Source organism: Peromyscus eremicus, chromosome 6, assembly GCF_949786415.1.
Source record: "Peromyscus eremicus chromosome 6, PerEre_H2_v1, whole genome shotgun sequence".
NCBI classification, from domain to species: Eukaryota; Metazoa; Chordata; class Mammalia; order Rodentia; family Cricetidae; genus Peromyscus; species Peromyscus eremicus.
Window position 1 is genome coordinate 50,341,492 of NC_081421.1, and position 23,862 is coordinate 50,365,353.

General features: G+C 38.9%; 1 protein-coding gene across 1 annotated transcript in view; it reads right to left on the bottom strand.

The window, feature by feature from the left end:
• The window catches only part of Wdr49 (WD repeat domain 49), a 131,155-nt gene that overhangs the window by 78,483 nt on the left and 28,810 nt on the right, over positions 1-23,862 (bottom strand). The window contains exon 6 of the mRNA XM_059264735.1: positions 9,274-9,507. Coding sequence (XP_059120718.1) covers positions 9,274-9,507 — 234 coding nt within the window. The remainder of the gene's footprint in view (positions 1-9,273; positions 9,508-23,862) is intronic.

The window sequence follows — 23,862 nt, forward strand, 5'->3', positions numbered from 1 at the left end:
TGCTATATCACCGAGTAACTATTAACTAAAACTCCAGGGAGGAGGTAGGGTTTCATAAGCTTCTCTCCCACCCATGGTGAATTATGACAGGCCAAGTCTTATGCAAGTCTTGGGCAGGTAAACCCAGCTGTTTTAAGTTCTGTCATGAAGTAGCCACATAATGTCCAGAAGACAATATTACATAAATTCTATGAAATTTAGACTCCATACTCTTTAAACAAATGCAATTTTCTCAAAGCATAAAAGAAAAAAAGTGTGAAAATGGTCTTTTAAAAAAAGACTAAAGCTTGTGAAGGATTTTTTTTTATTTCTCTATTCTAATTAAGCAGGTATTATATGCTCTGCTGTCCAGTACTAAAAGGTGAATATTCCCCAGCGGAAATATGCATGGAAGTTTGTAGCTAGAGTTTTCCTGCCTTGCCCACAGTCAGGACAAATCTCTGTCACCTGCCAGTCCCACAGCCGCTCAGACCCAACCAAGTAGACACAGAGACTTATATTGGTTACAAACTGTATGGCCGTGGCAGGCTTCTTGCTAACTGTTCTTACAGCTTAAATTAATCCATTTCTATAAATCTATACCTTACCACGTGGCTCGTGGCTTACTGGCATCTTCACATGCTGTTTGTCATGGCGTTGGCTGGCAGTGACCCCCCCTGTCCTTCCTGTTCTCTCAATTCTCCTCTCTGTTAGTCCCGCCTATACTTCTTGCCTGGCCACTGGCCAATCAGTGTTTTATTTATTGACCAATCAGAGTACATACAGACCATCCCACAGCAGAAGTTGACATGTAAAAGCCGTGTTAACAGACTCACTCCTCTACTCCTTCACCCATGTAGACATTTGTTCTGGAATAAGCAATGCTCACCTTCTGCATTGTACCCTCCCTCCCCTGCCATCGGGTTGAGCTCCAGCATACTAGGCATCAGCTTTTATCACTCTTCTCTGCTCCTTTAGGGCTATTGTATAAAATCTGAATCAGCTGTGACAACAGCAGAGAGCCAGTCTGATTCCATTGTATGGCAATCTGCCTTCCTATGCTGAAGGCAAGAAAGCAGTGCATTGAAACCTACCGTGTCACAAGTACACAACCTTCTTTAACTGGAGTCTACACTTCTAGGGCAACATTGGAGAATTAGAAAAACAATGCACATGAAAAGATTTCATGTTTAATAAGAGAAGAATACACTTAATGTAGATTGGCAGATTAGGAAAGTAATTTAACTGCAGGACACTGGGGGCTTTATTTTTAGCTTCTTATTTTTGTCAGTAATAAAGCCCAGAATAAATACTGGCAACACACTGGTGTGCTTCATTTTGACTACAGCAAATTTCTTTAAGTATGCAGTTCAAGTCTGGTTGTCTTTTATCAGAGTAAGCCTCAACCCGTGTTGACTTGCCCTCCATCTGCAGAACAGAAGTGGCCCCACATTCCAGAGCAAATGGGTCTCACATGCAGGCCTGCTCTGACAAGAACACAATCTATTTTATGTACCTGAGCTATTAAGTGTCTAGGAATATATGGGATCTTTCTGCCTCTCTCATCTAAGGCTGTCACAGCTAATCAGACAATTTCAAGAAATCAGAAGCTATATCCATGTCACCTAATTGTCTTCTTGCAATTCCACAAATAGCAGGCAAAGTGAGTCATCCTTCATATGCATCCCAAGTAGGGGTTTAAGTAACAGCAGGAATCAAAAGTGATAGCAGCAGATGCCATTGACTACCAGGGGATGGAGACATTTTATTTAATTGCTGCTTATAATTTTATTTCTTTAGTCAGTGCTATTTATGGCCCCATAAGATGAAGCAGGTTTCTTCCTTTATTCTCATTTTCCATTAAATCACTAGGAGTGATCTCAGTAAGCAGAGAGATGAGCAGAATGCTAACATACTATGAATTAACATATACACTGGATTCAAATATTTTTAGACAACCATTATCCATCTATAAATTTTGTTCATCAAATGTTGCCTCTTCCTATGTTAATTTGTAGCTATTCTTTCATATTAATTTCTTGGATTTATTGATCACCCATAATGTGCATATAGAAGACTTATGTCAATGGAAGGCTCTGTATTACCTTTTGTGAGAAAAGAAAGAGGAAAATGTGAAGATATAGAAAGTAAATAAAGAAACGGGGAGAAAAAAGAAAAAGGAAGTAAAGAAAATGCATTAAAATGATGCTAAGTAATCATAAGAATTGCACAGAAATGTACTGAGACTGAAGCAAAGGGAGCACTTTGGATGGGCTCCAAACTGAGGCAAGACCTAACTGACATGAAGGAATGAGTTATCCAGATAACTGGGAGACAAGAATTTCAGGCAACAGAGATAGCAATGCAAAAACCCTCCAAAGAGTAGCAAGGAGGCACACACAGTTTACACAGTGTGATGGGGAAAGATCCACTCTTGAGTCTGCCTGTGGACGGTATACAGGGTTTCAGAACACCCCAAACAGCTCCACATCACCGTTTACGACAAAAGCACTTAAGATAATGTATGTTCTTAAACACCTCGGTTTTGGTTTGTTTGTTTTGTTGTTGTTTTGTTGTTGTTTTGTTTTTTTGAGACAGGGTTCCTCTGTGTAACATTCCTGGCTGTCCTGAAACTAGTTCTGTAGACCAGGCTGGCCTCGAATTCACAGAGATCTGACTGCCTCTGCCTCCCAAGTACTGGATTTAAAGGTGTTTGCTACCACAGGTAACCCTTATAATTATTAAATAATATATATGTAAAATAATTTAAAATAACAAAATATATACAATAATACACACATACATAATACAAATACATACATACATACATACATACATACATACATATATACATACATACATAAATGTGTGTGCTCACTCGTATAATAATAAAATAATACATGAATCCCGGCCCTGACCCAGAGATATGTTCATGCCCTTGCATTTCCCTGTCTAGTTTGGGAATCTCAAAGGAGCCATCACCCCCCTCATAGAACCAGAATTCCATGGCAAAGTGAGTTGCATTTGGACCTAAAATTGCAAAGTGTTACTGCCTCTCAGGAAAGGTGGACCATGTGGGTCTCCTCTGGAGGAGCATCAGTGCAGGACCCCATGAAGAACTCCTTTGTGTCTCCTGGGTGGACTTGGTGGGAAGTTACTAGTAAAAAAACCTTCTGCAAACATTTAATTAAAAACAAAACAAAATAGGCAATCCTTTGGCTGTCCCAAAGAAGTGCTCTTCTGTTTGAATTAATAAAAAGTGGAGCAGTCCACCGTGCCCTCCCAGTCACGACCAGGGACACCCCACTGTTTGCATTTATAAGCAAGCTTTGAGAAACTTATAATTAAATTTTATATACTGCAATAGCAGCAACACTTACATTATAAAAATGAATAAAATAACCCTGGAAGGTGCTCATCAAATCCAGAAAAACACTTGCTTCCAGAGGAAAAAATCTAAGTAGATAGATAAAGGGAGGTGAGAGGGTACTTTTTATATGTGCGCACTAATGCAACCCGTAAGACTGGGGTAGACCATATGCATTTATTATGTGATTAGAGCATATGGTCTCAGGACTGATTTATAATCAATTACAGTTTTGATTACCAATGACAAAAACTGGTGTTAACACAAAATGTGTCCTTTGGAGCCTAACAATAAGGCAACAAGGAGAATATTGTCATTTGTTTTTCTTTCCAGTTCTGTTCAAAAAGGAATATTTCTGATTTTGCCATGAACACAAGTTCTGAAAATGTGGCATGTCTTGTAAAGCAAAGATAAAGCTTTCTGTCAATTCTACCTTGCCTTTTACCTCTAATTTTACAATTACTGAGAGAATTAACACTTAAACTGCTGAAATTATCAAGTAACTCAATCCTCATCCACCCACCCCACCCCCAAATAAAAGATGTACAAAAAAGAAGGCAGGGCCTGTGGCTCAGTATTTAATGAATACTTGGGATTGAGTTCCTGTGAAAGTGTGAGACTCAAAAACAGCACCACTCTGGATAGAGTCACAAGTCACAGTCTGCAAATTTGCACAGCCCATGACCTATGATCATTTACAGGGACCCAGACATGGATGCTGGGGATGCTGAAGGAAGCCAGATAGATGGCTACTGTCAAACAAATCCCTTGAAGAGACCAGAGATGTGATTAATACATGTGCATTTGGAAGGTAGATAATGCTAAAATTTGAGAGGCAGGCTGTGTATCTAGTTATCAAATATGGACATACTTTAACCTAGAAATCAATTTCCAAGAATTTCCCCTAAGCAATAAAATCATGAGTATGAACATATTTATATGCAAAAACATCATAAAACCAAAATAATCATTAAAGAAAATGGATCTGTAAAATCAGATACTAAGAGATACCACTCTGCCTCCTAAAAATATTATTGGGTAGATGATGAGGAGATGACTTATCAGCTAAAAGTGCTCAGTGTGAAATCATGAGGACCATAATTCAGCATCTGTGTAAATGATAGGTGTGCATGGTGACCTGTCTTTAGTCCCAGGTCTAAAGACCCCCAGATCAGGCTGGCTGTCAAAACTAGTCAAATTAATGTACTCTAGGTTCACTGAGAGACTCCACCTCAATAAATACATTCACACACAAACACACACACACACATTAGATAGATAGATAGATAGATAGATAGATAGATAGATAGATAGATAGATAGACAGATAGATAGGTAGATAAATAATGGAGAGCAGTGGAAGAACACACCAGGTGTCAACCTCTGGCCTTGAATCACACACACACACACACACACACACACACACACACACACATTCACACACATGCACACACACACACACACACACACACACACGGAGAGAGAGAAAGAAATGAGGAAGTAGTTCTAGGTTTAGGTATAAGGAAATATATTCCAATATATTACTGAATTGAAAAAGTGTGTCACACAACCATATTTGTGTGAAATAGTCTCTGCACAAAATAATCATAAAACTTGTTGATGAAACCTCAGCTCCTTCTTGTTGAGTTTCACTGCATTTTTCGAATTTCTTCTAATTAGCATGTAGTAGTTGAAGGTGATGTCTTATACAAGTTAGTTATTCTAATAAAAATATAAATATTATTTATGTCAAAATTCAGTGACACCTATCTAACTTGACTACAAGTATACTAAAGGTAAAAGACAATTGACATTGTGTTTTGTAAAACCACGTGAACATGCATTATTAAGATGAGGATCAGAATCATGAAGCAGAAATTTTGCCTATTCTACTTCATAACACATGTAGAAATGCATATTTTTAAAATTTCCCACCATTCTGACATCTGTGCAAACACTATGAGAACTGTCTTCAGCATCCTGAGTTAAGATCTTTCCATGGTCTTCCTCATCAGGTCACTCTTGCTTTCTGGCTGGCTGTGAGAGTGTGCTGTGGATATCGCTCTGTATAAATAAAATGCTGATTGGCCAGTAGCCAGGCAGGAAGTATAGGCGGGACAAGTAAAGAAGAGAATGCTGGGAAGTGGAAGGCTGAAGCAGAGAGAAGCTGCCAGCTACCACCATGAGAAGATGTTAAGATACCGGTAAGCCACGAGCCACATGGCAACTTTTAGATTAATAGAAATGGGTTAATTTAAGATATAAGAACAGTTAGCAAGAAGCCTGCCACGGCCATACAGTTTATAAGTAATATAAGTCTCTGTGTGTTTACTTGGTTGGATGAGTGGCTGTGGGACTGGCGAGTGAGAGAGATTTGTCCTGACCATGGGCCAGGCAAGAAAACTCTAGCTACAAGGGTGTGCAGTTGCTTCTAATAGAGTTTGTTCGGCTTAGCACCTTCTCTTAGATAGGAATTGGAGGGGGAAAAGGCATGGAAATAAATTCTCAGAAATGTACCAAGCTACTTTTAAATAAGGCCAAGGTGAGGTCCCCTCTGAAGCCCAGCTGGGAGGAAATAACATTGAAATGTGGGTAAAATGCTAAAATGACAACAGAAGAGAAGGTATTGTCAAATTTAGACAAAACAAAAATCTTCAAGGTGGCACGAAAGGAGATAGAGAGTAGGGGCCAATGGGTTACATTTTGGACTTTTTAACATCCATCACCTGGCACATGTTTCAAACAAGAAACTAAAGAATTCTAGGAAGTTACTAAGAAAACTAGATTCCTCAAAGCAGTGGCAGTCATGGAGAGAGTTATGGAACTGGGAGAACTTTTCTAGTAAACAGAATTAGAGGCAGGGGATTGCTTTGAAGAGATCAGCCATCAGCCACTACCAAGACAATCCTGGAAAGGCACAGTGCTGCGTTTTGATTCCTGAATCCTCTCAGGCACACATTTTGGAAAGTGAGGTCAGTAATGCACCCAGCATAACAAACCCTACCTTTCTACCTCACCAGTTATCAAAACTTTTGATCTTGAGATCTCTTTACAGTTGTGTAAATCATTGTGGGATCACAATGGCTTTCATTTATATTCAATAAAATATATACATAAATATAAATAATAAAGAAATATTTACATTTATATATGCATACATTTATTGCATTGCACATTTAAAGTGTTAACTATTAAAACAAAATACGAGAGCACACATTCCCTTAAATGCCAGGGCAATGATGTCATCATCCATTGTGTACCACTAGAAAGCTCTACTGCAGAGCTGTGAAAGAACTGACATGAAAAATACTCTTGGCATCACATACTCCCTGAAGATTTCAGGCTCCCAGGAATTGAGATCACTATATGAAAAATATTTTGGCCTCGAGTCTGTGCTTTATTTTCTGAGACCAAACAGAAATATCTGTGAACAGCATCCATACTCTGGCTTCAAGCTCTGTAGCCTACCTAGGCTCCCATAAGAACTCCCAAACTAAATCTGACCCCATAAATCCACCATGCATACCAAGCTTCACTAGTGCTTCTGATGTATCTTCTGGCTAGTCTTTTTCTTAGATTCCCATGCTAGCTTGCAAGGCACTGCTGAAAGATCCCCCAACTCCTACTCAAGGTACCATTGCACACTTTTTCATCTCTCTCTTCTTCCATTTTCCATTCTGTGATGAGTATCTACCTAACAGTGCGTCTGAGAGTACAATCTAGGCCTGCCCTAGAGAACAGTCTCCCTGAGCTGCTAGGGATTGGCAATTAAGGATGACAGCTTACTAGTCTTTGTTTCATTTCTTACACCTGATACATGGTCAAAAACATGTTATTTGCTTTGTCCAACTACTCTAAAGTAGTAACTAGTAAAGGACTGTGGGGATAAGGTTTTTCTGTACTTTTCTCGAATGCATTTCTATGATGTTATGTGAAAGTGTTTTTCATTAGCTTAGTATCTAAGAAAGGCTGTTGATGCAACACACAGGCCTATGTTCTTTGGAGTTATTTCTTAGTTTTTTGTGATGTTAGACATGGCAACAAATAGAGATACACTTGACTCTGCACAGATGCTTCCTGCAACGTCTGGTACATGGGCATATTCTTTTGTCTCTATAGCACAACTCCCATGTGGAAGATTCCAGTTCTTTTCTGTGTCCTGCAGGCTGAATTCCTCCTGGAATGTGGCTCACCTCATAGCTAGACAACACAGGATCTTAAAGATCTACACACAACATGGCATTTGCCCTTTGCAAGTCTCAATTAACAGAATGTTCTCTGGGAAACAAATGCGGCCAGCTCTCAGCAGCCACCAGAGAGCCAAATTAACCAGTTGCCTTCGTGAAGTTCAGTAAAATATTTGCGGGGGAATGTTTCTGTGCAGATGGAATTCACACTGAATTGTTTTGTCCGGGATTTTTACCTCCCCAGAAAACAGAGCGTTTGTAGTGGTAACATGACCCAATGCTCATTACTAACAAAGTACTTCCCCACGTTCGTTCCTGAGCCAGTGCAGAAGCTTCCCCAGCCTTGAAAGGAAGACGGGGTTGGAGTTATTGTTTAATTGGCCACAAGCTGGAGATTCGCTTTCTGCATCACTTCTTTCTACTGTGTTGTTTCCACGGGGCTTGAGATGATGATGGCAGGAGGCTAAACTCCAATGGTGCCTGTTCCTTCGATTGGGCTCACAACTGACCCCACTACCAGCTTGCCTGACTGGAGGACTTTTCTGTCCTCTAAGAAAGGCCAGGATCTGTGTGGCATCAGGTTCCAGAGGAGCTAAGCTTCATTGAGATTCAGGTAGCGATTCAGGTAGCGATCCCATAAGCAAAGGCTTCAGTGCCATTAGAGTGGTGGGGAGACAAACAACACTCGTGCTGCATACCAAGTGGAGTCACATTTAACTGAATCATTTTCTTATGAATACATTCCATGCTGCCACTTTGAGCCATTGCTGTAAAATATGCTGGAAAAAAAATGGATCTCTGCTAATTACATTTCATGCATATTTCAGAACTTTCCACGGGGATACAAGAGGGTGGTGATCATAAAAGGAAATTTTGTAACTAGGTTCACCTGCATTTTGGCTCAAAACCTGAAATAGAGGTTAATGAAGATAAGTATGATTACACTGTGACTTGCGTTGGCTTTAACACAAAGACTGTGATTCCTTATAACTCTATTAGGGCTGCTTTTGTGACAGGCAGAAAATGAAATTCCCCTTTCAATCCACCTGGACAGACACACATATTGCATAAGAACATGTGGCTGTTCAATCATTTCCTATCCATGTGCTGTTTAATTGGATCACCATTGTATTTTTTAACTGTATTTTTGAGATTATGTTATAATTACATCATTTCTCCCTTCCCTTTTCTTCCTCCAAACCTGCCCAGAAAGCCCCTCCTCCTTGCTCTCTTTCAAATTCACGGCCACTTTTTTCAATAATTGTTGTTACCTATATATTAAAATATATATTCCTAAATACGACCTCTGTCTATATAATGTAACTGGTGTATGTGGTTTTGATGATGACAGTTTGATATTGGAAAACCAAATAGTGGGCTCCTCCCTGAAGAAGACTATTTCTCCCACTCTCAGCATTCCTTAGTTGCTTGTAGTTCTTTGTGTAGGGCCTTGCAGTCTTTCCCCCATCCACTTTGGCAATCTGTTGTAGTTGCCTTTGATCTGTTCATGATGGAAGAACCTACATCTGCCACTTTACTAATGCAACATAATCTCTAACTACCCTCTAAATATTGGTCCTCATATCCATCGATCAATGTAGTCCATACCCTTCATCAGGAAATTTCTTTTTGCAACAGAAGGAAACCATTACCTTTGGTTTTAGGTTAGGTTAAATTAAGGAAAGTGACCACTGAGCTTTGGGATATGTCAGGACAGCAGCAGAGAATAACATGTCTTTACCTGCTTCAGGAGGGAATTGTAAAGGACACACGTGACCCCTTTTGCATGGCTCTTCACCCTCTTGCTGGCTTCATTTTTCATGGCCAACAAGGCAAGCTGATTATTGAAGGAGATGAAAAGTCGTCCATGGGTTTCATCAAACTGGAAAAGGCACCTGAAGTCTTGACTTTTCGGGAAAGAACAAGCTATCCTTTGAATGGACAGTTGGTGTTGAATATCCCAGAGTCTCAGAATCTGGATGACAGGGAACAAATAGGAAAAATGAAATAAACGAGTCAACAATGAGTCTGCTTCAGGCAGTGAGATCGCTCTCTTGACCCTGGTCCTTGCCTCTACAGCACTGATTGCTTTGTACTTTAGTCAGGACACTGGTGTTTGGTGTTTGGACTACCCCAAAGTGCCTACAAGCTTTACTAGGAAAAGCATTGAGGGTTCACTCAGTCTCAAGGATCAGAGTATAGACTTAGTAAAGGCTTGGAGCAGGCAAAAAAATTCTTCCCTAAAAATATTCATGTATGAATCTCAGAACCTATGAATATGTCATTTTCCAAAATTTTCAAGTATGGTTGAATTAAGATCTTTAAGATTAGAGAGTACCCAATAGCTTTGGCAATGACCTAGATTTATTGGGGGCTCCCATGGGACCCTTTTTTGCCAATAACTTGATTACATGAAACCCATTAACCAGAACCAGAGGTTCATTTGGTGACAAGAGATGGTCATTTGGGCCAGGCAGTGGTGGTGCACGCCTTTAATCCCAGCACTCAGGAGGCAGAGCCAGGCAGATCTCTGTGAGTTTGAGGCCAGCCTGGTCTACAGAGTGAGATCCAGGACAGGTACCAAAACCACACAGACAAACCCTGTCTCGAATAAAACCAAAACCAAAGAGAGAGAGAGAGAGAGAGAGAGAGAGAGAGAGAGAGAGAGAGAGAGAGAGAGAGAGAGATGGTCATTTGGGGCTCCATCTACCGCATTATTTGGTGATTCCATTTAGATCATCTTCATATATGCATATATTTTAGGAAGTTTCTAATGTATTAGGTTTCCATAAAACCCCTCGAATGGCTTTTAGTTTTAACTGCCCCTCACCATATTCCCTCCCTCACTGCCACCCCCCCCCAGTTAATCCTCCCACTTCTTCCTTCCTCATGCATCCATAACTATCTATTCTACCTCCCTTACTGGGGAGATTCAATCAGCCTGCCGTAGTCCCTTACTCGATACCTAACCTCTGTGACTAGCCTGCTTATCTAAGACTCAACAGCTAACATCCACATATAAGCGAATACATACCATGTCTGTCTTTGGGGATTTGGGTTACCTCACTCTGGGTGATATTTTTCTAGTTACAGCCATTTATCTGTGAATTTCATAATTCCATTTTTTCAACAACTGAGTAATATTTCATTTTCTAAATGCACCACATTTTCTTTATTAATCCCTTGATGGACATCTAGTCTGTTTTCAACTTCTGGTTATTACAAATAGAGCAGCAAAACGCTCTATTGCTGTAAACAACACCTGCATGATTCGTTGCGCACTGAAAAGCCAAGCTGGTGCCTACCTAGAGCTTTCACCTCCACTGGCTAGTATACAGGATACTGGGGGGGTACTATGCAGGCCAGCAAAGGAGAGTGGTAAATATCAACCCAGCACATACCTTTCAGTCTACAATGGTGACCTGAATGAAGATGTGCTCATACAACAATGGCCCAAAGCTTGTGAGAGTAATCAACCAATAGCTGATTTTATTTAAGGCCACTCCATGAGCTAGAATTCATCCCTGATGCTGCTTGGGTGGCCAAGAAGGAGACTAGATAGGCCAAGGACCAAGGGGAAGACTGAAATACTGCCATTCTACTAAATGAACACAGCAACAAAGTGACTCCCAAGGGCATTCTGCCATACTCATAGATCAGTGCCTTGCTCAGTCTTCATCAGTTAACCATCCAGCCGAAGTGGATGAGAATAAATACAGAGACTCACATGTGTAAAATATGAAGACAGTGAGAGACCTTGGAGCACTCAGTCCTAAATGGGCTGTCTCCATCAATTCTCCCCCCCCCCCATGGCTCTGGTAACTGTGCAGAGGAGGAGGGGGATTGTAATTGTAATTGTAAGAGCCAGAGAGGATAGAGAACACCCAGGAAACACGGCCTTCTGAACCCAGCAGAACTAATGTACCTAGGAACTCACAGAGAATGTGGCAGCATGCACAGCCTGCACAGATCTGGGCATAATGCGGTTTGGTGTTGAGAGTGGATGTGCACACGAAGCCCCTTCCCTAACCTAGAAGCTGTCTCTAATTGATAACCACTCACAGATGAAAGACCAGTTCTCCCATGAGGTCTCTCTCACTGGGTATACAAACCACTCTGAAGGACAGGCTTCATGTGCAGCAGTAGATGACCAACAAAAAAGGAGCTCAGTGGTATTTTGAAGGATTTGGGGTTTTTCAGTTTTGTTTTGTTTATTTGTTTTTAATCTCACAGTGCTTTGTCTGTGCATTTTTTCCTTTGTTTCATTTTTTTTCTTACCCTGCATGTCCTTTGCTTATATATCTTAGTTTCTGATTTTTGCATTTGTGTGGAATTTCTGTGTTTGCTAATGTATGAGTCTCTGCACCTTTCTGTGTTTCTTGTGCCTTTTTTTTTTTTTTTTTTTTTTTTGGCTCTTTGCTTTACTGTTCATTTGTTTTGTCCCATTTAGGTTTACTTGTTTTTATTTTCTCATATTTTATAATTACTTTTCTTCTTTTTTTTTAGATGTCTGTTTTCTAATGAGAGATAGCAAGAAAGGAGGTGCAGATATAGGTGGGCAGATAGGTGGGGAGGAGTTAGGAAAGAAGGAATTATAATCATAATAGATTGCATGAAAAAAAACTGTTTTCATTTTTTTAAAGAAGCCAAAACAACAACAAAATACTTTAAGATTTAGGTTTAGAGAATGAGTTCAGTGGTTAAGACTACTGCTGCTCTTACAGAGGACCTAGGTTCAATTGGCCACACACAACTACTTGTAACTCCAGTTCCAAGGGCTCCTAGACCCTCCCCTGACCTCTGCATGCACCAAGAATGCACATAGGGCACATAAATTCATATAGGGAAACACCCATTCACATAAAATAAAGTAGACAGATAAATCTTTTTTTAAAAAACCTTTAAGGACTTTAAGATTGAAACATTAAGATGAATTATTTTGATGAGACTAGAATAAACATGTGTTGTTTTAAATATTGAAGGAGAAAGCAAAGAAAAAGCCCAGCAGTGCAGTGTGAAGGCTTTTCCTAGTGATGCTGGCTATGAAGGGGGAGAATAGGGCAATGACAGATAGAGAAATAGGCTGGGAAGGAAGGAAATATATTTTCCCCAGAGCCCCCAAAGGGACACAGTCATTCCAACATCTAGATTTTAGCCCTGTGAGAGCTTTAAAGAACATGGCAGAATTCTAATCTGTAGAAAACAATACAATATATTGTAAATTTATATAGTTCCAAGCCATGGTCATTTGGTCATTTGTTCTACTACAGATAGAAAATAAATGTCATTCTCTCTCTCTCTCTCTCTCTCTCTCTCTCTCTCTCTCTCTCTCTCTCTCTCTCTCTCTCATGTGTGCGTGTATGCATGAATATTGTTTTGTGAAATAAGTGGCACTAAATAAAATCAAGTTTAAATAAATTATATATATATATATATGTTACTTAACACAATCAAGATATGTACAAGAAATGTATTTATCAATGGACTGTAGAGGACAATCATTGAATCTTTGTTTGAAGAAAGATTACTTTCAGCAGATGTTAATTAATTCTTTTCCTTATTCTTCCATTCACTCATGGCTCATTCTAAAGCTTCTAACTCACACTATGTGACCTTGATATGTACAAGGATGGGGTATCTGTTATGCTACAGATTTGGCACAGGCTAATAAAGAGTTACAAGAGAGACCTGAGGAACTGGGGTCAGACTTCCTGCACTCTACCCTCAACTCTGTCCCTTACTAGTAGATGATCTCCAGCAAGTTCTGTATCTCTCTTGAGTCATGAATGCAATACTTACTTTATCCAGTTCTTTGAGAATTAAGTGAGAATCCATACCAAGCATTTGGCAAATAGCCAGCTTTCAGTAATTCTTCAATGAATGTTCTATTTTATTACATTTACTTCATTGTTTTCTGTGTTGAATATTTACAAAAGTAAATATTCTCACTTAAGAGCAGAAAGATGCATTTAAATAAGCTAGTCTAAATAATTCAATGGAAGAAATATTTCTAAAGATACATTATGTTTAAATGAATGTTTATCATCCCGTAGGTCAGGTAAATTCATAAATCTTAATGTAGTTCAAATACATTGCAAATTACAGAAAAAAAAATCTGTTGCAAGTGGCAGTGTTGTGCCACTACAAAAATGCATATGCTCACATCTACAGAGAATTACACTTTTTCTCTTTTTTGATGCATAGAGATACTCATCTCAAGCTCATACGAGCAGGCTATGAGTCTCTGCTGTACAAGAATTCTAACAGTGATGCATAAATATGGTCACCCAAAGATAGTCTCTTCTACCTTTGGGTGCTCTCTTAAACATTTCCTCAACCATCTTACCTTCAATTTTTAGATTCCACACCTAGCAGGCAAGACTCTTTATTCTCTTTAATTTTGTGTTTATTTGCATGCAAAGGGCCATCAACCAGATTTTGTTTATTTTTAAAAACCCTAGTAGGATGATGGAATTGTCGATAAACAACCCACACTGGAGGTGTTTTCTCTTCACCTAGATTTCTGAGCCCCACACCTTTCACAACTTGAAGGAAATCTTTACTCTCTTTCTCCATTAGGATTCATCTTAAATAGTGAAGAATATCATGTTAAAGAATGTGATATATGTGTGTATTAATCACACATGCATATACACATGTAGCAACTCTCCTCTGAAAAAGAAAAACTTACTTACATTCTTTTACTACTTATTTCATATCCTTCCCAAGCTAAGCATCTTAATGTTTTCATCCTACTGAGCATCATGATATTATAATGTACTTATGTTGTTGGTGATTTTTTTTACTCTTATGCTTTTGGGGGGGACTGCCACCCAGCTCCCAAATAAATCACACATAGAGTCTTACTCTTTCTTATAAATGCCTGGCCTTAGCTTAGTTCATTCATTTCTAGTCAGGTTTTCTTAATTTTAAATTATCCCATCTACCTTTTGCCTCTAGGTCTTTTCCTTTTCTTACCTCTGTATATCTTACTTTCACTCTTACTCCATAGCTGGCTGTGTGGCTGTGTGGCTGGCCCCTGGAATCCTCCTCTCCTTGTTCTCTTGCTCCTTCTTCTTTTCCTTATCCTAGATTTCTCCTCCCATTTATTCTCTCTGCCTGACAGCCCCACCTATCCCTTCTCCTGCCTTGCTATTGGCCATTCAGCTCATTATAGACCATAAGATATTTTAGACAGGCACAGTAACACAGCTTCACCGAGTTAAACAAATGCAACATAAAAGAATGCAACACATCTTTGCGTCCTTAAACAAATGTTCCACAGCATAAACAAATGTAACACATCTTAAAATAATATTCTACATTCGTACACATTAATTACTGCACCACCAATTTACAACATTTTCTGTGCACATCTTACAATTCTCAAGCACCTGCTTTAAACAGACCTCTCAGAGCTGAGCCGGTCTTCCCAGGAGCTTCTTATCATGCCAAGGACCATGGCTTTTTTAAAGTGTCATTTTTAGGTACTGATTAAGCCATCCTATCATGATTTTCACACCTCTCAAGGTCTAATGATCGAACCAAATTGAAGATCTTATTCTCTAGGAGATATCAATTATCTAGCCTTGAAATATCAGCTTCTTTAAAAGATCATAAATTTTCCTAGTTTTAATCCAGAGTTTCAACATGACATTTTGAATCTTAATTTAAATGTATTGAATCTTAATTCAAATGTATTAACAACTCTCCCCTGATTTTTCCTACGAATGCCATAGGGAAAAGAGGAAATCCACTGAAGAGTTTTGATTTTTGCTTTAAGATTGTGGATCATATAATAACTACACCATTATTTATTTCATAAACAGAAATGCTAGATAAGGTAAATTCAAGCACATGCTACAAAAAAAATTGCCTTGCTTCTGCATGGTTACTCAACCATTTGCAGGAGCTCATGTAATCTTTAGTGAGATGTTATGATGTAGAAATGGGGCTCAGCCTACTGTTGGGGGAGACTGGGGAGGGAGTAGTAGGAGGAGGAATGAGAGGGGGATCTGTGGTTGGTATGTAAAATAAATACAATTGTTTAATAAAAAAATCTGAATATTAGTTACATCATATACCTGTAGTCACAGTACTGGCGGACAGAACTGGAAGAATCCCTGTGCTCATTGTCAGTCAGTCTAACCAATCAGTGAGGTCCAAGTTCAGTGAGAGAAGTTGTCTCAAAAAATAAGGTGGAAAATAATTGTAGAAGACACCATATGTGACATCTGTACACTCATATACAAGTTTCTACACCCAGGCACATACATATGTATACACACACACACACACACACACACACACACAAGAATTGTGACTTTATTGGTAAGAATCTCTGGATGCTAACAGTTGATAAAACTTGTTTTCTTCTTTTAATTATTATATTTAAAATGTTCCTTTGGGCTGGACATGTGGCTCAACAGTTAAGAGTGCCTTTTGCTCTTGCAGAGGATTCAAGTTAGTTTCCCACATTAGGACACATTAATATATACACATAAATAAAAATAAAACTTTTTAAATGTGTTGGTAGCTCTATAATAAATGTCTACTCATAAATATGCTTTTATAATAAAGCATATGCAATTATATATGCTTATAATTATAACTTTTTTTACTTCTTTTTTTTCTTTTTTCTTTCTTTTTCTTTTTTTTTTCCTTTTTCTTTTTGTTCTTTTTCTTTTTTGTGGAAACATTTTCTTTTTTTAATTTTTATTTTATAATTTTATTTAATTTTACAGGGAATCCGTGGCTGATATAATTATAAATTTTATAAGTTATAAATCATTTAAGTATATTAAAAATACAAGAAGAATTAAAAACTATTATTTTGAACAGTCCTACTCATTAATTTATTCACATCTAGATGATTTCTGATTGTTCAAAATATTGTTTTGTTAAAAATAATCCTCCTTCTAAGAAATAGAAACTTATTTCATATCAAAATAATAACTTGGAGTTAAATACTGATTAGCAATAAGTTACTAGTATTAATGGGCTACAATTTCCTAGCAACAATTTTCTATTTTGCTATTTAAGTAATTTATGTTGGCTTTAAGATTTTGTTTTGGTTACTCATATAACTTATTTAAAAAAAAAAAAACAAAAAAAAAACAAAAAAAAAAAACAAAAAAAAAAAAAAAACAACTTGCCGGGCAGTGGTGGCGCACGCCTTTAATCCCAGCACTCGGGAGGCAGAGCCAGGTGAATCTCTGTGAGTTCGAGGCCAGCCTGGGCTACCAAGTGAGTTCCAGGAGAGGCACAAAGCTACACAGAGAAACCCTGTCTCGAAAAACCAAAAAAAAAAAAAAAAAAAAAAAAAACTTAAAACATATGAGTCATAGCCTTTCTAGTTTATGTCATGATATTTCATGCTACTAGCAATTTAAAAAAAATAAATATTTTAATTGGAATGTCCTTAAATCTCCTTAAAACTGTTGTTGATAAAGTTATCAAAATCATTTGGGCCTTTGCACCTGCCAGACAAGTATTCTACCACTAAGCTATATCCCCAGCCTTAAGTCAAGTTTTATTGTTATTTCTCAGAGATACCCTGAACCCTCTCAATGAACAATTCCACCAAATCCACTTCCATTTTTAATTTTTCATGTTTTCTCTCTGCTGGGAATCAGGCAATAGCAGAAATATACTGCCAGCAATGTGTAAGCACTGCTTTCCTGTGTTCCTACAAACTGCCCGAGGGCATAGGGACTTTTTAAATTCTCTAAGTCCCCTGCACTATTGTTTCCTATACAAATGGACCTTAAATTTGACTTTAAAGACAACTTATATCTTCTAAACACTATCTATTTTCCTAATCCACTCTCTCAGGCAATAAAATCAGAATTTTTAAAGACAAGCTCAGAGAGTATTATTTTAAAAATAAATTTTCTAGGTCATTCCTTTGTCCCTAGCTGAATTGTTCTCTGAGGATTTTATGCTCCAGTCAGTGCTAATCTCTGTGAACAAGAAATCTTTCTCTCAGTTCAATAACTAATATCATGTGTCTTGGCATTAACCCAGAGGATGACTGTCTACTAATTTGTACTCAGTCTAGATCCTGTTACTAACACAAAAGAACTCATAGTAATTCAGTCTCTTCAATCAAGTCATTTGCAAAGATGTTGCTCAATGGTACAGGTATTATTTGAAGATCATAAATTTCTCCCTTCTTTTGTGTTCAATTAACTTCTAAAACAGAACTAAGACACAGTTCAAAATGAGTATACTGGAACTGGAGAGATAACTCAGCTATGAAAGGATTTGCCAATGTGTGCTCGTTAGATTTTTGTCAACCTGACACAAATTAGAGTCGTCTAGGAAGAGGAAACCTCACCTGGGAAAGCATGTTCATCAGACTGACCTGTAGGCAAGTCTATAGGGCAAATTTTTTTTGATTGATTGATTGATGTAGGGGGAGGGGCTCAGCCCACTGTGGGTGGTGCCATATTTAGTCAGGTGGTCTTGGGTTTTATAAAAACCAAGTCAGTAAGCAGCGCTCTCTCCAGTCTCTGCTTCAGTTCCTACCTCAAGATTCCTGCTTGAATGCCTTCCCTGAGTTTATACTACAGTGTATAATTGAAGTATAGCCTTCAATTATAGTGGAAAAGGAAGCCAAGTAAACCCTTCCCTACCCAAGTTGCATTTGGCCATGGTGTTTATCAAAGCAACAGAAAACAAACTAGAACACAGCACATGAATGGCAACTTGTATTTAGATGCTAAGCAACCATGTAAAAACAGGCATAGCAGCTTTTATCTGTAATCCTAGAGCTGGAGAGGTAGAGGCAGGAGGATTCCAGGAACCAGTTAGCCACTCAGACTAGGTGACCTCCCAGTTCAGTGGAGACTGTCTCAAAAAAATAAGGTGGATAGTTACAGAATGCATCTGACGTGAACCTTCAGCCTCCACTTACACATGCACATGTATGCACACATATCTGCATGCACATTTACACATATACATGTACATACATCATACACAGTGTGTACATATGTGTGTAATATATAATTTGTTTTATTTTATTTGGGATAGGGTCTTTCATAGTCCATGCTTGCCTTCAACTTGATAGGTACAGGCAGATGATCTGAAACCTCTTATCCCTCCTGCTTCTTTCTCCCAGGAGCTAGGATTAGAGATGCACATCACCACATTCAGCAAAATATGAATATATTTAATAGTAATCTTATTATTTATCAACTATGTTTTCTTTTTTACTAAGAATAATAGATAAATTCCTAAAATTCAGATTGAACAATTGGTTCAGTAAATTTAAATTCTTATCCACATGTGCTGTTTCTATTTACATGTTGTTGCCTAGCAACTTACAGTGGCCATACCAATTCACATTAGTCAGGTTCTGAACTTATGCTCAGTCAGGGCACACTTGGGGATCTTTATTTCATCTCCACCTTTATATAATTGGAACATATTATTTTTATTAAAGCAAATTTTTTTTCACATGATGATGAAGATACACTTTCCTGACCTCATTTCATGTCAATTGTTAACTTTTTAATTGTGCGTGATTATAAATAGCATAGTGTTTATGTGTGTGAGAGGTAGAAGCCAATACATTGAGACTTCAGATACTTGGATCCTAATTTAATCCAGCTCAGCTTTGTGGTCTTGCATGTGTGACTTTATCCATCCATTTCCTCACCTTCCCATAGCAGCACTGTTGCTAACTCTGGAATTATGTCAGTTGTGTGGAGACTATAGTAAAATTGCTCATCCCATTATGTAAATATTCCCAAATCACAACTGAAAGTGTGTTGTGAGGATTGTATTAAGATGTAGGCCAGCATTTTGTTTTTAGTCAGGCTTTTGCAGAACTCTGCTCCCTGCCAGAGGTAGGCAGAATCACTATTATTCATATAGACACTAATAAAACTACAATAAACAAATATTTCACTTTTTACTACAAACATTACATTTATAAATAAGTAGCTGCATGAATATGGAGATGCATGAATAAACATGTGGATAGACAGAGACTGTTTTCAGTGCACTTTTGAAAGCTGAGTCAGCAGCAGAAAAGATTTAATTCAAGGTACATGGCTTTAAAAGGTTCATAATTTCCAAGTAATGACATAAAAGTGAAGGAGGGAGAGAAAGCTGACTCAAATTATTATGTATGGGGAGGCTTCCTAGTGTTCATAACAGTGTGGAAAAAATAGAAAAAGAGAGAGGAGGTATGAGGATGTGTCTGGCTAGGGGGCTTTGAAGACTGCAGTGCAGAAGTCTGGCACTGGAAGTCAGTTCCAAAGTACATGGCTTAGGCATAAACATAAGAAGATAGAACTGAAGGTTCTGGCTGCCCTGAGTACAACTTTATATTACAGCTCCATTTAGAGTTAAGTCTTTCAGTAATATGCAAAATCATAATCAATAAACACTTCAAGGGCATTTTTGTTTGACAGGATATAGTCTCACAAAAATGTTTATATGGAATTCATCAGCACAGGTTTTATCCTAAAGTCAAGTAACAGTTGTGTCTCCTCCCAGAGGAGCAGTTAAAGGTTGCAGGGGGAGTAGATGACATACTGGTGTAGGTACTGGTTCACTGTCCCCATCAAGCAAATAACCCATTACACAAAAAGACAGGCCCACAGACAGACAGACAGACAGACAGACAGACACACACACACACACACACACACACACACATACACAAAACCATGACATGAAATTTAAAGGAGAACTAGGAATGAAGAAGGGATTTGGTGTGAGTGGAAGGGGATATTGAATAGGAGGAGTTTTAGTCAAAGAAAATATGTGCATGAATTTATAAAAGAATAAATAGACAATTTTAAAATTTTTACCACTTTTTTCCAGGAATAAGAGCACTATTCTCCAACTAAGTCCTGTTCTTTGATATCCATCTTTAAATGTTACCATAACTGTTATCTTCATTCTCTCTTACTTTTTTCCAGTTCTTTGAAACATAAATGCAACAGGGAACACCTATAGCTCATAAACACTTTCAGCAAAGTAGCTGGATACAAACGTAACTCACAAGAATCAGCGGTCCCTCTCCTCATTACCATGTCCTGGCCCACATTTACAGCAGAAGCCTCCTATTCCACCAGAGACCAAACCAGCATCCTGAAGCCCAGAGACCTGGTCATCTCCCTAAAAACCAGAAGCCAGGCAAGCTTCCTCAACCCCATAGGATTCCCAACCAGATCAGAGGCCACACACATAGCCAGAACTCTAGCCACTCACTTGGGCAGCAAACCCCTGTTGGACCAGAGGCTATCTAGGCCATCTGAAGCCCAGCTCCTAACTTGGGCTGAGACCCTCTACTCAGCCACAGACCACCTCAGTCAGACGACCAGAGAGAAAGCAGAAATTAAAAAAGAAAACACCCATTCAACAAAGAAAAACCCAGAAATAGGTGCCTAGACTGTAACCACTCTAAATCCAGATATCTAAACTTCAATCTAAGAACATAATCAATACCAGCCAAGGCAATATGTCACCATCAGCATCCAGCCATCCCACTACAGCAAGCTCTGAATATTCCAACACATCTGAAGCACAAGAAAATGACCTTAAAACCAATTTTATGGTGATGATAGAGCTCTTTAAGGAGAAAATTAATAAATCCCTTAAAGAAGTCAAGGAAAAGGAGGAAATCAATAAATCACTTAAAGAATGTCAAGAAAGCCAAGAAAAGCACACAGTTGAAGGAAATGAGGAAAAATTGTTCAAGACCAGAAAATGGAAATAGAAGCAAAATATATATACAATCTGAAGGAATTCTGTTACTGGAAAATGTAGGTAAGTGAACAGGAACTACAGATGCAAGCATCACAAACAGAATAAAAGAGATAGAAGACAGAATTTCAGGCTTTAAAAATACAATAGAACAAATGCAATCATCAGCCAAAGAAAGTATTAACTCTAAAAAATTCCTGACACAAAACATCTAGGAAATCTGGGACACTGTGAAAAGACAAAACCTAAGAATAGCAATAGAAGAAGGAGAAGAATCCCAGCTCAAAGGCGCAGAAAATATTTTCAACAAAATAGGAGAAATTATTCATAAGCTAAAGAAGGAGCTGATTGTTAAAGTACAAGAAGCTTACAGAAAACAAAATTGATTGGACCAGAAAAGAAAGACCCCTTAGTCACATGATAATCAAAACACTAAACATACAGTGATCAAAGAAAGAAAAATTAGCTGCAATAGGAAAGGGTCAAGTACTCGAACCTCCCATTCCTCTATGTTCTCATCCCACATCCCTTGCCCTCCATTACCTCCCATCACCCCCAGTTTGCTCATGTAGGCCTCATCTATTTCTCCTTCACTGGGCAATCCATGTGTCCTTCCTAGGGTCCTCCCTGCTAGCTAGCCTCTCTGGAGCTTTGGGTTGCAGTCTGGTTATCCTTTGCTTTATATCTAGTATCTACTTATGAGTGAGTACATACCATGTTTGTCCTTCTGAGTCTGGGTTACCTCACTCAGGATGATGTTTTCTAGTTCCATCCATTTGCCTGCAGATTTCATGATGTCATTGTTGGGAGAGCAAGGAAAGAGATACCATGATAAATAAAAACATCATGGGAATAGGAAGAAACAGAGTGCTAGGGAAGTTCCCAGGAATCCACAAGGATGACCCCATCTTAGACTACCGGCAATAGTCGAGAGAGTGCCTGAACTGGTCTACTCTAGTGATCAGATTGCTGAATACCCTAACTGTCATCACAGAACCCTCATCCAGTGATGGAAGCAGATGCAGAGATCCCACTGCTGGGTGCCAGGCCAAGCTCCAGGAATCCAATTGATGAGAGAGAGGAAGGATCCTATGAGCAAGGGACATCGAGATCATGATGGGAAAATGTAGAGACGACCAGCCAAACTAGTGGAAACACATGAACTGTGGACCAATAGATGAGGAGCCCCCATGGTACTAGACTAGGCCCTCTGGATAAGCAAGACAGTAGTTTAGCTTGAACTGTTTAGGGGGTCCCCAGGCAGTTGGATCGGGATCCATCCCTGGTGCATGAGTCAGCTTTTTGGAGCCTAGTGCCTATGATGGGACACTTTGCTCAGTCATGGTGCAGGGAGGAGGGGCCTGGACCTGCCTCAACTGAACGTACCAGGCTCTGCTGACTCCCCATGGGAGACCTTGCCTTGGAGGAAGTGGGAATGAGGGAGTGGGTTGGGGGTGGGAGGAGGGAGGAGAGGGGAATCTGTGATTGGTATGTAAAATGAATAGAAAATATCTTAATAACAAAAAAATGAAAAAATATATTAAAAAAGGGCCAAATAATATACAAAGGCAGACCTATTACAATTACACCGGACTTCTCAATGGAGACCCAAAAAGCCAGAAGGCCTGTAACACTTGGGTGCCAGATGTAACACAAATTGCTAAACAGTCTTATAAATTAGAAACAAACAAACAAACAAAAAACTGGAGTCAGATATTGGGGTGAAAGCTGAAAGATCAGAGAAGCAGAACAAGCCATACCCAACCTCCTCAGCCAATCCTGTTTCCACAAATCCTCAGACTGAAAGCCTTTAAGTCCTCACCCTTGAGGTTCTCAGTTGAACTGCTGCTAAAAGCCTCTAGTTCCTGGTCCTCACGCCTTATATACCTTTCTCCTTCCTGCAGTCACTACCTGGTATTAAAGGCATGTGTCCTTCCCAAGCAAAGACATGAGATCTCAAGTGCTGGGATTAAAGGTGTGTGCCACCACCCCTGGCTCTATTTTCAATGTGCCTTGAACTCACAGAGATCCAGACAGATCTCTGTCTCCTGAGTGATAGGATTAAGGGTGTGTGCCACCACTGTCTGACCTCTATGTCTAACTAATCTAGTGGTTGACTCTGTCCTCTAATCCCCAGATAAGTTTCATTTGTTAGAGCACAAGTAAAATATCACCACAAGGGCCTGAACTGATGTGCTGCAGACTCTAAGAGACCGGAGGTTTCAGCCCAAACTACTATACCCAGCAAAACTTTCAATCACAATAGATGGGAAAAATAAGATATTCCTTGCTAAAGTCAAATTTAAACAATCCACTAATCCAGCCCTACAGAAGGTATCAGAAGGAGATTCCAATAATCTCATACCAGCATAACCAAAAGAAGGAAAACACAATGCAAACACACACATACACACACACACACACACACACACACACACACACACACACACACATACTGACTACCACCACCAGCAGCACTACCACTACCAACAACAACAAAATAACAGTAATCAACATTAACTGGTCATTGTTATCTCTCAATATCAATGGTCTCAATCCCCCAATAAAAAGACACAAACTAACAGAATGGATGTGAAAACAAGAT